Source organism: Paramisgurnus dabryanus, chromosome 22 (assembly GCF_030506205.2).
Source record: "Paramisgurnus dabryanus chromosome 22, PD_genome_1.1, whole genome shotgun sequence".
Lineage (NCBI taxonomy): Eukaryota > Metazoa > Chordata > Actinopteri > Cypriniformes > Cobitidae > Paramisgurnus > Paramisgurnus dabryanus.
In genome coordinates, this window is record NC_133358.1 from 3,728,064 (window position 1) to 3,743,416 (window position 15,353).

The 15,353-nt window shown below is 38.1% G+C and overlaps 1 protein-coding gene across 15 annotated transcripts in view; it reads right to left on the reverse strand.

Moving 5' to 3' along the window:
• Window positions 1-15,353, reverse strand: part of kmt2ca (lysine (K)-specific methyltransferase 2Ca) — a 297,061-nt gene that overhangs the window by 73,488 nt on the left and 208,220 nt on the right. For all 15 annotated transcript variants that reach the window (XM_065294625.2, XM_065294622.2, XM_065294623.2 and 12 more), the window contains 3 exons: window positions 10,380-12,188; window positions 9,960-10,291; window positions 8,177-9,870 (listed from right to left, as the gene is read on the reverse strand). In XM_065294625.2, the coding sequence (XP_065150697.2) occupies window positions 8,177-9,870; window positions 9,960-10,291; window positions 10,380-12,188 (3,835 nt within the window). The remainder of the gene's footprint in view (window positions 1-8,176; window positions 9,871-9,959; window positions 10,292-10,379; window positions 12,189-15,353) is intronic.

Below are 15,353 nucleotides of genomic sequence, written 5' to 3' on the forward strand. Positions count from 1 at the left end.
TGTGATTTGTGAACAAAATTAAATGGTAGTTAGTTTACTTGAATATTTTGAGTATTTGAGCTTGTCAGGTTTTACAGTGTTCTGTTAAAGCTCTACTGTGTACTTTATTGAGTTAATTCTTAACAAAAACCCATGTTTTCTTTCAAAAGTATGTGCTCATTCATGTGTAATTACTTCCCACCCACTAATGAAAGTATTCTCGTAAGTGTAGAATCTGCTATTTAAAATGCATACCGTCGAAGCGCTCTCTGGCTGAATCCATGTTGTGCCTCCATCTTTGAAATACATTCGCCGACGAGGGACATTCCTGAAATTCAAGCTCCGCCTTTCGCGCTTTCACTCTACACTCATGCTGGCCGATAGCTGAAGCCTCCGGAGGTTGCATGTGTAGGCGGTATATGTCATCAAGACAGTCTTATTTCAGAATATTAACAATTATAAAGCTGACAATTATTTTTAGTTAATTGTAAATTGATGTAATATGCGTATGACTTGCGAATGTAATGCTCAGTTGATTTAAATAAACCAGGCTTGATGACGTATCGTATCCAGCCTGTGACCTGCGTAGCTGAATCCTTCGGATTTTACAACAACCGCACACCGTGATGAACCTGCGATCTAATGCTTTGATTTGAAAGCCTGTTGAAGACATATTCTCGAGGACATTAAAACAAATCGCCAAGGAAGCGAAACGGGGATTTTAAACGACAACGCGACAGGAAAAACATCAAGACCAAAGTCACTATTGGAGTTAGTTTTCCAAGAGGGGGCTCAAGGGACACTGAAGTTGCACTTTCTATATTCTCCACAGGTAATTCAGCATATTCGTTTACATCTATACAGTCCATGTTGTAAACTTGAAGTTTTATAGTTCCTTGGCTAACTTTAGCATGATTATGCATAACACTTGTTAGTGTAAACATGCATGTGGTTTAATGTGTTCAAACAGACACACGCCGTCTCTCCGCCCATTTATGTAATCTGAGGTACTGAGATAAATGTTTTTCATATTTTCTGACCTCTAGCACAAACACACGGTGACTGCGCTATTTTTAGCCTTTCATTGATAAAAGCGTCTGATCTGCGCGTCTTTCGTTTCATTTTACAAGCGTGTGAAAGTTGCGCGATCTTTTTTCACCAATATGAGAGAAAGCTCTTACATATACACGGACATGTAACATGTTTACTTAAAACATAAGCATTGTACTCTGACATAATGTCTGACATAATACTCTGATAAAAGCGTCTGATCTGCGCGTCTTTCGTTTCATTTTACAAGCTTGTGAAAGTTGCGTGATCTTTTTTCACCAATATGAGAGAAAGCTCTTACATATACACGGACATGTAACGTTTACTTAAAACATAAGCATTGTACTTTGACATAATATTAATTCGCGTCCATTTAAACCCGTCATGGTTGCTTTTTGTATGTGATTTTAAGCGGACATATCATGAAAATCAGACTTTTTTCATGTTAAACATAAATCGGTGTGCTTTGATGGATCACAGGCAAAGGACATTGCAAATTGTTCATTTTTTTCTCATTGCTTTTGCTTTGTAGCTACTGGAAGCCATGTTAACCTTGGCATGACACGGCCGGGCCACCGTACGAGTTAAAACGCGTTCCGAATGGGGGGGGCTAGAAAGTATTATTCAGTTGCTTGTCATATAGACTTTCACCGCTAGATGGGAGTAGATCTTACACAGTGGAGCTTTAAGTTGTAAAATGTAGATATTTGAGTAAAGGAAACTTAAGAAAAACAAGGCAATCAGTTGCCACAAAATATTTAAGTAAAACAACTAATGTATTTAAGTTACATAAATTATATAATTTAATTTATATAAGACTTTATCTAAGTTTAGATAAATACATTTTTTATTTGAATTGAAGTTGTCAGTACTCAAAACTTTTAAGTTGGCAAACTTAGAAAAATAGAGGCAATCAGTTGCCTCAAATTTTTTGAGTTAGTAGAACTTATACGGGTTTACAGTGTGACACCACAGCTAACGAAACCTTGAATATTATACAGAAACGCAGTATAACAGGTCGTTGCATCACAGACAGGTATCTCATGCAGCGAAAATAAATTCCACATATATATTTAGATTCTCATACGGTTATAATGCCACATATGTGTCCGTGATTTCAGGTGTCCTTTACATTTTTACCACAGTTCAGCATGGGTGAACAGCTAATACCATATGTAACAGGTGTATTAAGGTGTCATTTGCATCGCGGATGCGGGTTGAGAATTAATAAGCACTGGCGGACTGCAGGTCTAAAAAACTTGGGGAAGTTATAGACTAGTGGTTAGAGAGTGGGGCTTGTAACTCAAAAGTTGCCGGTTCAACTCTCACGGCTAGTGGGTTGCAGCTGTGGTGACCTTGAGCAAGGCCTTTTACCCTACACTCTAAAAAAAAAAGGTTCCTTTAGGTTCCATATAAAACCATGGGGTTCTATACTTGGCCAATAGAACCTTTTACCAAAAAAGAGGTTCCATATAGAGCCCTTGGAGGGCAAAGAACAATTTTTATTTAAATGGTTCTATAATTCACGTTTGTGACTGAAGTGTAAACTAAAGATTACACAATAATTACAGACCTACACAACTCATTTAAAAACCTACACAACTCATTCACAAACCTTTTTGTGTCAATAGGCTGTGGTCAAATAAAGAGAGAGTCAACAAATAGGCTATTCATATTTATTGTATGATTTATTTCCTGTGAGCTTTTTTATGCAAGTTTGTACATTAGCATGAAACTTACAGTGCAGTTTGCGTTTTTGGTGAATAACCAGGTGTTTTCTTTATTTTGTACATTCTATATTGTCAATGTTTAATTTAACCTGAAGGGGCATTTAAAACAAATTATCGCAAAAGTGCCCTCTGGTGGCGTATATATGCGTTGCACCATAAGCGAAGATAAGCTTCGAGACGTGACAGTTATTTTTTTCAAACTGAGGAGTTCGGACTCCGGACCGGCATTTCTGCTTGTTGGTACCCTGAGGTAGGTAAACTTTCTACATTTTTGAAATGATATTACTGAAATATTTAGTATAATTAGTTAATATTTATTTTGTGTTTATTTACAAACAGCTATATTTAATATTTAATTAGTATTTTATTATAATGAATTACGTTACAAATGTTTTAAAAACCAAACGTGTTCAGGTTTTTATGCGTATTTGGTTTGTGAAGTGTAATTTATGCTTTTTTCCTTCCCCTCACAGATAACCATGGTTAATAAATGGTCAGTAGATGACACGTCACTGGCTTTAAAATATAAACCCCATTGATGCAAAAAGGTAAGGTGCTTAAAGGGACCTCGTAAACCTGACTTCTGTCACTAATGTTCATCAAAGAGCAAAATAAAAGAAATCTGTGTTTTGTAGCTTTAATGATAATTCTTATGTATTTCATTTAGAATTTAGCATTAAAGACTTTAAAGTGTTTGAGGACTTAATTTAAATTCTGTATATTTCACACTATTTTTTTATTGAACATTGTGTTTTGAAAAATACATCACTAGTCAACTGCAACCTCAAGTTAATGTAGACTTTAAGGAACTTGTTTGTCTGAAAGTGTATATATAAAGATTTTGTGTTTTAAGATGCTGCATGGAATGACAATGAGGTTTGGAACAGACTTTGTGAAGAACATGGAAACATCTCTAAATAACATGGCCCCAACCATCATCAGGAGTGCAAAAGAATGAAGTAAAAAACATCTCTACGCCAATCTCATTGGAACAGCAGCCGAAACCACAGAAGGTAACTATTTAATAGATTGTTCATGAATTGTCTTTAAATGCATTGTGATTTCTTTTCATCATTTCAGACACATAACTTAAAATTATGTACTGCATATACTGTACAGTATCTTTGTTTATAAAAACAAAAAATGCGTAAGGGAAATAACTTGAACAAAATTTTTGAATGTATAGTGTAATTAAGAGTTTAGCTGTTTAATACAGAGATGCAATTTTAATATATATATATATATATATATATATATGAAGAGTTTGGTTCCAAAACGCAATAAATGCCATTTTTGAAAAAAATGAGTTACTGCCAGAATCAGTATTATATCAGGTCAGTATTAAAAAGTAAATTCTTAATTTGACGTAAAATCCATTATCCGCCATGTTATTCTGTCATCTTTTCTCCCTTTTTTCCAAAATGCAATAAACGCCACTCCCCCTTTTCTACAGAATGCCATAAATCCACTCCACAGATTGCAGCGCACCATTCACGCAATGTAAACAAACAATGGCGGCGCGCTGAGTACACGGAATCCTAGTTTTCCTCATCTACTATGTACTTCCTGATCAGCAAACAAACAAAAACAAAATAATACTTTAATGGCATTGATAAACCTGTGATGGTTTTCTGTGACGGGAAAGAAACGTAAGCCATCAACATCTAATAATTTTCGCAAGAGACGGGTGCTTGTTTGCCCGGGCCGACAGCATCAAGTTTCTGTCATGATAACACATTGACCCCAGGGGATCTTATGAAAAACTTTCCATAATTTTACTCAAAGTCAATGAAAATCGAGCAGGACCAAAACATTTTACAGCTGATCGCTGTGAAAAACGTTAAGCCACGACGTCAAGTATAACCGCAGCAATGACAGTGTTCTTAATATGACAAAGTAAGTGTTTTGATTAATGACATTAATGTTTATATTTTTAATTAGTGTGTACAACTAGTCAACTAAATGAATATAACATGGCAAAGATGAATGCACATTTATATAGGCTATTGATTCAATAGATTTATAGCATTTTGAATAAAAACTTGTTATGGATTTATTGCATTTTGTGGAAAAAATAATCAGTTTTTATAATAAATCTTTGAAAATCAAGTTATGGATTTGAATTTTTTATGTTTTAATAACCTAAAGATGCTATGTGAAAGTTTGTAACAGATAAATTAATGTAATCTATAAATGTAATTTTTATAGATTTATATTTCTGTATAATACAATTAATAAATAGTAAACTTTTATAATTTTCTGTATCGGTTATAATTTCTTATCAATAATAAATTACTCATAATAATAAAGAACCTTTAATGGTTCTAAATAGAACCATCTATCTTTGATTCAAAGAACCATTTGGGGTTCTTTTTAATGAACCCATTAAAGTGGTTCTATATTGAACCATTTGGGGGTTCCATATATGAAGCGGGTGATAGAACCATTTCTGGTTTGATATAGAATCATTTTTTTTAAAAGTGTAATTCCTCCCTGGGCGTTGGGATAGCTGCCCACTGCTTCGGGTGTGTGTGTTCATGACTTGCCGTGCATGTGTTCACTACTTACTGAGATGGGTTAAATGCAGAGGTCACAATCCACAGAGGCAGCGGTTTTTAAACGGTCCTGTGATTATTTGTGTTTACCTATTTGGGTTGGTGTCAAATACCCTTTCCATTTTACGGTTATTAAGTCAGATACATATCTGCGATTAGGGATGCACCAATACCACTTTTTTGGAATACGAGTACGAGTACTGGCATTTCAGTACTTGCCGATACCGATACTGAGTACTTAATAAAAAAACATGATTTAAATTTACAGGTAACAGCTTTAGTCATATAATTTAACAAAAAAACAAAGGACTAGTTTTTCAGTTTGTTGTAAACTCTGTCTCTTTGGACAACACAAGAGGCATTAACCCCTTACACGCCGCTCAAACATAGACATTTCTCAGACGGTGGTATTGATTCCAGGTATTGGGGGACTTTTAAAGAGTACTTTAGAAAATGTGGTATCGAGGCCGATACTCGATACCAGTATCGGAATCGGTGCATCACTATCTGCGATCTGGGTGTCTCATGCGAAATGTCCTTTATTTACTGTTACAATGTCACAACAAATGTTATATATATATATATATATATATATATATATATATATATATACATACATACATACATACATACATACATACACACACACACAGTCCGCGATTGCAGGTGTCTCGCGTCAAATATCATTCATATTCATACTGTTATTACATTAAAAACTACTGGCTGGTAGTGCATGACTTAACATTTAATTAAATGGAATTACGCTCTTTGAGCATCCAAGCAAAGGACAAGAAAATGCTGACTTTATTCTACCCCTGCTAGATGGCCTGAAGTGACCAACTCAAAATCTGATTGGATAAAGCAAAAGCATCATTGCCCTTCATTTCAAATTTAAACTAAAATTCAAAAAACCTTATTGTCTATCACCCAGTGATAAAAAAAATCGTCTTCGATAAAGAAGGCTTGAATGTATAAAAATACAATCACACATCAAACAACATTAAATAAATTTAATAAAAACAACTATAATAAATAAATAAAATATCAGTTAATTATTTGGCCTTGTTTAAAATAGTAATTGCAGTTGGGATAAAAGAGCATCTGTAAGCTTTCTTTTTGGCCAGTGGAACTCTAAACAGACACCATGATGGGAGCAGCTGAAAAAAGTTATGCAAGAATGAGGGGGGTCTTTAACATTAGAAGCCACCTTCCTCTTGGCTGCACTTTATTGCAGATCCTATGAATTAATTTGAGTGGACCCCGTGATTTTGGATTCCAGCCCAATTACTATTATTTATTTCTTCCTATTTTCGTTTGATAAGAATTTAAAACAAGATACCAAATGGAAAGTTAAAAAAGGTTCAACAAGTGACCTATACACTGTTGCAGAGCCGGCGCCAGACCATAACTAAAAGGGGGGCATTTGGCTTCCAACGGGGAGGCACGCAATAGCAACAATAACTTGCGAAAACAAGACATCAAACAACAAATACAGTGCAAACACACACTCATACAACTGGTACAGACTGTCAGCTCATTTCCTGTATAAAGTGCAAAGACCACAAACTATGCGCAAAACTATTGAACTTCGACCGCGACGTGAGCGCAAGCTGAGCTCTACTGCGCTCGTGCTTTGCTCTACGCAACAAAAAACCACTCTCGCGCGGCGCAAGCCATTGAAATAAATGGGTTTCATAGCGCAGCACATAGCGCAGCGCACACCTCGTCCTGGCTTGAAAAAAGCCGCTTTACCATAATCACGTCGTAATGCTGTTAACGGTCTATAGCCACACTTCACATTTAAGCTTATGTAATTTAAAACAACGCTAACTTTCCTTTAAAATAGCTGAAGACGGCGTGTACGAACATAAACTTCCTTAAGATTCTGTAAGGTCCTGTAGATTTGTAAATTCCACCTCGACCTCTAATCTCTGAGTTTGAGCCAGTCTGTGTTTGCATGAAGTCAGATGAAGCAGGCGGTGCTGATTCTTTCTAAATGTTCTAATATCCATATTTTACACGATCCATAAAATGCCGCGAAAAAACACGTTGCTAGTATCAAGTCACAAATATGCTAAAGACGTAAGACGGGTGAGACGCGGCAATACATCCAATCAGAGAAACTGGTCTATTTTTATTAAAGAAAACATATATCAACTATATTTTCCTCATTTGATTACATTACAAGTCATGAAACATTAAATGTTTAATTTATTTTAATTATTCTTGATATATATTAAATTAATAAAAAACTTTGTAGGGGGGCACAACAACCTGTTTGGGGGGGCACTGCCCGCGAATGCTCCCCCTTGACGCCGGCCCTGCACTGTTGTCAGGATATTCTGCTTTACATTAAAATCCTCAAAATAAATAAACGCTGCTGAGTCTTCTTTATAACACTATTAACATGTTGTGTAAAGGATAAATGCTTATCAATTACAGTGCCCAGATATGAACATTTAAGGTTACAAGAGCCAGGCACTGGTGATTCTGTAGGCCTTAAGGAAGATTCCATGACCATGGCAACACTTGATGGTTGAAATATAATTGGATAAAAGCTCCAACATAAAAATAGACTACTGGAAGCAGCACGACCAAAATAAAATGTACGAAATGAAGAGAATAGACTACTAGGAATCATTTAATACACATTCATGGAAAAATATATTAAAAGTATTTCAGTGATTAGTCCAGCAAAGAAGGCCTAAGGCCCTGATGGTCCACCACTGGAAAAAAGCTGATGTCTAACAAGTAATTGTACAGGTGGAATGTATGCAAAACATTTAATGATCAGAATTTAACAACTTTTATGTGAATTGTACAACATTAGTTATTAAATTAGTCACAAAAGAATAGGCTTACCATGCATGTTAGGGAAAAAAGGGTCACTTGACCGTTGCCGAATCATGTCCTGCATTTGCCTTTGTTGTTGTTGCTCCTGTCTTTCTTGATCCAGCAGATCTTGCAGAAGGAGTGGCTGCTCTTCTAACAGAAGAGGCCTGCTGTGTTCATTCTGGTGCCTTTGACTACCTTGTTGCCCGGCAGCCCCAGAAGTAAATATGCCCTGTTGAGTATGGTTTAAGGAATGAGGAACAGGCTGCTGACCACTAATCACGGAGAGATTCACATCCGCTTTTAGGCCTTGTGAAGGTTCAAACCCCTGCAGAGGCACCTGCTGGTTTCTAGACTGCATCATATTTGGGTTACCAAACGGTGCTCCTTGAGTTACAGTTGGGTCACCCTTGTCGACCATTGTCACTCCAGGACTTATACCATGATCTTGAGGTTGTCCTTGTATCATCACCATACCCATGCTGGACGGTACACTTGGGCCAAGATTAGTTTGGACAGTGGAGTCATTGGGTAGAGGCTCTTTAAAAACCTTTGCGACATCATCTTGGCCATCTTTATTACTCATAGATTGATTTTCATTCATAGAACTTCCAATAAGAGAATGATCCTCGCTGGAAATTAGACCTTGATGGCCCTTAGTTTTATTATTTCTGTCAGGGTTATCAAGAACCTCATTTGATAGATTATTCTCTAGTTTTACATTCCTAGAATTGTGTACCTCCACTGATTTAGGTTGAGCTGATGAAATACCTTCACATGTGACACTTATTTTCTCAGACAAATCCTTCTGAAGATCTGAAGTTTCCCCGTGATCATCTTCTATGGGGTCACTCAGATCTAGATCTTCATTAAACATATCTTTTTTGTCTTCAAGGTTCAGCTCAGGATCTGTGTAAGCAATAAGATCAAACTTACCAGATTCCAAAAGATCATCAAGGTGAATGTCATTTGTTTCCAGGTCTAAATCTTTGCCATCATCTGCATCAAGGTTCAGGTTGTCCAGGTCTTCATCAACCAAGTCTTTGACCTCAACATCATCAAGGTCTTTCACAGCAGAATCATGTGTGTCTAGTTTTTCTACAATACCCTCATTACAAGGCAATGTTATTTCTTCTGTTGGAACAGAGGCTCTTACAGGAAGAAGGTCAGGCTGAGATGTAGCAACTGAATCACTACTGACAGAACTGTTAAAAGGTGATGCTATTGGAATCTGTAGTTGTGCTGTATTCACTAACGCACTTGGCTGGTGATGCTGCGTTTCTATATTAGTTGATGTCTGCAAGTGACTGTTAGGTCCATGTTGAGAGTAACCCAACATTGGATCCATCATTCTGAGACCTTGATTTCCAGTAAAAGTCATATTTTGGCCTCCCATGAAGCCATGAGGGGGTCTCTGAGAATAATTAGTATGATCCAAAACATTAGGTGGCCCAAAAGGCAGTCTGACTCTGTTTTCTGGAGCTCTGTGACGAAGCTCAATGAATGGTTGGCCCATTATATTGTGTTGCTGCATTTGAGGACTATGTGGTGGAACATTCTGAGAAATACATATCTCATGATTACTGCCCATTGACCTTACAATATCAACTGACAGAGGTCTTCTTATATGTAGTGGAACACTGTCAGCCATTGGGCTACTTTGCATCTTGTTAGAGGGCCTAAAGAACTGGTCTTGGCTTGGAGGTCTATGAGGGAATCCAAACCTAGGACAAATTTTAAAACAGATTTACAGTGAAATGCATATCTACCATTTTGATGGCACAATGTATGAGAAGGGGAGAAAAACACTTACCTTTGCCCTTGAGGTCTCATTCCAATGTTGTTGAGATACCTGGGGATTGGTGCTCGGGAGCACCGGGGTTCATCAGGTAAGGGCCCTCGTTGATCACTAAGGAAAGTTCCAGGAAATCTTTGTCCTGTCTGCACTGGTGAAGAACTCATAATACCTGGATATGGGGGTGGAGGTCTACCATAAATATCATTTTGAGTTCCAGAATCATCTTGTAACCAGTGCGGTAAATTCCCATGTGCAGTTGTAGCAGTTGTTTCCCCGAGCCCCTTTTCCTGTCTAATGGCACTTTTCTCCTTCTGCTGTTTAAGAATCAATTGTCGTAGTCTTTGGCGCTGAAAATAGCAATAAAAGTACACAATCAGTAACCTGTTAATAAAAGAACAAAACTTTAAAAAAATAAATAAATGTAAGTAATCAGACCTGTTTAATTTTGTCTTCAGAGTCTCCAAGCAGTGGTTGCATTATGTTCTTTATTTCTGAAGTGTTGTCTGTATTTGATGAAAATTCATGTGACGATCTTTCCCCTGATTGTGAGCATGGGCTTAATGTAGCTTGTTCAAATGGATCATGAACAGGTGTCTGCCTAGGGTTTGTCTGTGGCAGAGAAAAAACTTTGTTTGAAATTTCAGAATGTTTTTGGGTTTGAGAACAAGTCGCAGATTGATGAGCAAATTGGTCCTGAATTCTGCTCTGTGTTTGATGGCAAAATGGGTCTGTTTGATTATGCATGATGTTAGTTCGGAGGTTTAGTCTGGGGAAGGCCTGTGATCCAGCCCCTGGGCAAGGAGCTCTAGGTTGGGAATACTGATCAGTATGAAGACTAGGAGGCTGCAAGTAGTGATCTGGGATTGTCTGACTACTTGGGGATTTAGGGTATCTCTCTCCAAGGGAAGGCCTTGGGGTACCCGGCATTTCTGCATATGGATCAACTGCAGTAAATGGAGATTGTCTGCGACTGCAAGACTGTGATTGAGAAATCTGATTAATTGCTGCAGTTCTAGTTGTGGATGTTGGCACTGGGTATGGATCAGAGTGTGGCCTTGGGGTACCAGGCATCTGAGCATATGGATCATAGGGTCGTGGAGTGCCGGGAGGTTGAGCATATGGATCAGGCATCTGCTGAGGGTAATCTGGTCTAGGTGTAGATGGTGCCTGTGAAAATGGATCCCTCATGGGTAAGGGTTGGGCAAAAGTACTTCCTTGTGTTGGATGCACTACTTTGTTCTCATTAGTGAAACCATCCCCCATTGATGAAAGAGGTGTGAGAGGCTGATGTACATCAGATGGTCCTCTTCTAAAACCTTGTTGTGATGAGCTGGATGAGTTTTGCTGTGACTGGAGAGGATGCATAGGTGTTTTGAACACTGGCACAGATCCAGACTCATTACTCCCTGGAACAGGTGTTAACAAAGGCCTAGAGTAGGGGTCAGGGAGGACCATTCGCTTATTGGTCATGTGTTGGTATGATTCAGATCTTTGGACTGGTCTGGGGAAATTGTCTCCTGATGTGACATTATTGATCAAGTTCCGTCCTTGTTGTTTATGCTTCTCTGAAACTAGTCCTGGTCTGTTTGGACCCTGGTTGGACCTGGTTGGATATTTCACAAATGGGTCTGATGATTGAAGTGTGTCTGGAGGCTTTGCATATGGGTCAGTGCTGGTGGATGTTGGAGATCCAAATGATTCATGGGCTGGTGAGGGCCGACTCCACTCTGGCATGTCAGACATGGAACCTCTGCAAGGTGTGCTAGGCCCAGATGGTGGTGGCCGGGGGGTTCCCACCATTTTGACATATGGATCCCAAGGTGATGAGGGACGGGAACTAGATGATTCGGGTGAAAACACTTGAGGAGACTGAGGCTGAGATAAGGGGCCTTGAGGATTCTGGGCATCAGAGGTAGGAGTCTTTGCTGTAGATGAAAGAGGTGGACATTGGGGACGCAAAAACACATCAACTGATGATGCAGATGATGTTGATGTTCCTGGTATTTGGCTTTTTGCATAGCAATCCTTGGGGGTTAACACTTGCAAAGCAGAATCATTACCCCCACTGCTGGTCTGAGGTTTAATTGGACTCTGACTTCCACAATTAGGAGTGTCTCCAACCAAGTTCCCACTGAAATGCTGTTGTTGCTGCTGCTTTTGAAGTTGTTGTTGCTCATTTTTAACCTGTTCTAACTTTTGAGTGGCTTCAATCTTGGCTTGTTGTTTGCTCTTTTGTCTCATTTGCTGCCATGGACACAAAACGCAAAAAAAAAACTCCGTTAATTTACCTCTGCAGAAAATGCATATGCACATTCCACAAGTGTTAGAACGTTGGAATTTTGTTTATTCAGCTAATATAAGCTGCCACAAAATATTGTTATATGTTTCAAAGTGGAACTCTGAAATGCAAAACATTTTCATATGTGGCCCAGGCATTTGTGATTTAATTTAAAAATAGTAACAACCTAGAGCACAAGCTGACCATATTGAATTACACATGCTATTAAGCAGTGGTCCCAACCTGAAACCACAAATTCACATGTGACTTGAAGTCTAATATGAAAAAATGCATTTGTCTAATAATTTGTATAATGATAATAATTTGTAAATAAAAAAATGTAATGTATATCTAAAAAAATTATCATGGCTGTAATTAGGCCAGAGGCACGAGGCAATCATAGCCGTGATGATATAGAGCAGGAGTCTGTGAGGTGCCCACAAGCACATTCTATTAATAGTCTCAATTGTAATATTTATTTAATACATATTTTTTATATTAGCTTGGCTCTGTTTGCGTATGTTAACATTTTAAACAATACTAAAACATCAACAAGTAAAATAAAATAAAATCAAGAAGTAAAACAAAAAAGTTTTGAGTAGACTATATCAAAAAGTAGCTCTCCAGATTGTTTTATCCATTGTGGTAGCCCTTGCTCACAAAAAGCTTGGAGATCCCTGATATAGAGCTATATCACACGACACCGGGAGCGATATTGCTTTATACAACAGTTCGAAGGCACACGTTTGAAAAATAAAACTATAAAACAACAACAGAGTTATTTAAAAAGACTCTTTGTTGGGGAACTACTTTCTTCCGCCACGGATTAGAAGGCCAGAATGACAGGTAATACTTTTGGCTGTTTTGAATCTCATCTCTACAGATGGCTATACGGACGGAATATCCGTTTCTTAATATTACCGTTTCTTGGTCACAGTGTAGTTTTAATATTAGTTCAGTCAAGAATATATATGTATAATATTCAAATCTGCAGTCGATTAGTAAAGATAGCACCTATTTGAACATTTGCTTAGAAAGATTTGGACAAGACCCAGACGCACCAAAGAATACCAGTGTTCACTCACCCTGCTGACCACAGCCTGATCTGGGCTACATCCCTGACAGGGATTCCCTGGCTCTCATGTAGGCCTACATGTTTTTGATGGTCAAAAATCAGATCAAACCAGCAGTATTTGTTGTCATGAAACTATTCCTTGTTTTTTAATCATATTTTGTGTAATTGTTTTGATGCGAAGTAAAAGTTAATAAAACTATATAAATATACTATTGATTCCATTCCATCTTAACGCGTTACGAGCACTCGCTTTATAACTGGACTTTGTTCTTGTCAGAACTAAATAAAAAAGAATAAAGTGTTTTATATTGTAACCAGTTTTTTTTTTTAAGTCAGAGAGATGTTTCTGCTTACAAATATCAGTGGTGATATCTCACAACGTGTTTTAATCACGTCACACGAAAATAAATTATCAAGTGTCCAAATGTTAACGTAAACAGATCGGTCAAAATAAAATGATTGTTTTCATTGATTTATTCCAAGTGTGTTTTCTTCATCCACACTATGTGACATTATTATGGTAACGTTACACCCCCGAAAGTTTACATCCAAGAGCACTGATCTTCGATGGGCTTAGGGATTATCACTTCCGACTGGGATTCACAGACATATTTATGAGCTAGGGAACTTATTGTGACACACAGAAAGTGTTTAACAACAGTGCGTTTGAGCCCGAGGATGTGCGTGTGATGTGAACGGTGATGCGGTTACTGAGAGAGAGAGAGAGAGCGCATTTAAATTTATTCTGCTAAGTTCAAATATCAAATACACTTCTGTTACTAAAGAGAGGCATCAGCCTTAAACTTTTAGTGATTTTCATTATCATCTTTATGCATTTAAAGGCGCTCTAAGTGAATTCACGCATTTTAGACCATAAAACATTTATTGTTACATACAGCAAACATCTCCTCACTATCTGCTTGCTGCCTGTCCGCTGATCAAACTGTAAAAAACGCGATCTCTGTAGACAGCCCAGGTTCTACAAACTGCAATAAACACACAGTGGCCAAACCTGCACCACGAAACAAAACAAAGTGTTCCAGCCAATAAACGCCAAGAAGGATTTGGGGGTTGGGTTTGGGCACGTTCATGAAAGCACAGAAGAGAGGGGGAGGTGGAGGAGTTAACTACGCTCAGATTGTTTGAAAATAAAATATTGACTAAAGACAACCCAATAACACCCCGTGTTTAATCCAACCAGCTGTTTTACTATAAAATCAGAACACATTAACACTGAGGAGCTGATATACAAGGTGATTTTGGCTACATTACCTGTGTGTCTCATGCAGTGCAGAGCTTTACTGTTGCTCTTCTCATCTTGTTGTGTTTAAGTGCTTTTAATTTTAAGTGCAAGTGATAGTTTTATTGTAGATCGCGTATAGCGCAGCAAATTCAAAAATATGAGAGAATACACTGTTACAGAACTACAGAACGGCCCCGCGCATACCGCACCATAGGGAGGGAGAGAGCTAGAACACAGAGAACCAATGTGTGTGTGGGAAAACACTACTAACTTTTCGTTAAAGGCGCTCGAAGCGAATTCACGCGTTTTAGAGCATAAAACATTTTTTGTTACATACAGCAAACATCTCCTCACTATCTGCTTGCTGCCTGTCCGCTGATCAAACTGTAAAAAAACGCAATCTCTGTAGACAGCCCAGGCTCTACAAACTGCAATAAACACACAGTGGCCAAACCTGCACCACGAAACAAAACAAAGTGTTCCAGGCAATAAACGCCAAGAAGGATTTGGGGGTTGGGTTTGGGCGCGTTCATGAAAGCACGGAAGGGAGGGGGAGGAGTTAACTACGCTCAGATTGTTTGAAAACACATTTCAAAAATCAACACACCGATTCGCTTAGAACGCCTTTAAATTGCATTCATTTTAGAATATGATGTAGTTGTTGTGTACCGTATTTTCCGCACTATAAGGCGCACTTAAAAGCCTTTAATTTTCTCAAAAAATGACAGTGCGCCTTATAATCCAGAGCGCCTTATATATGGATCAAGGCAAACTCCGGGCGCGAGGACGCTTCGGCGGCGCAAGGATAAGACT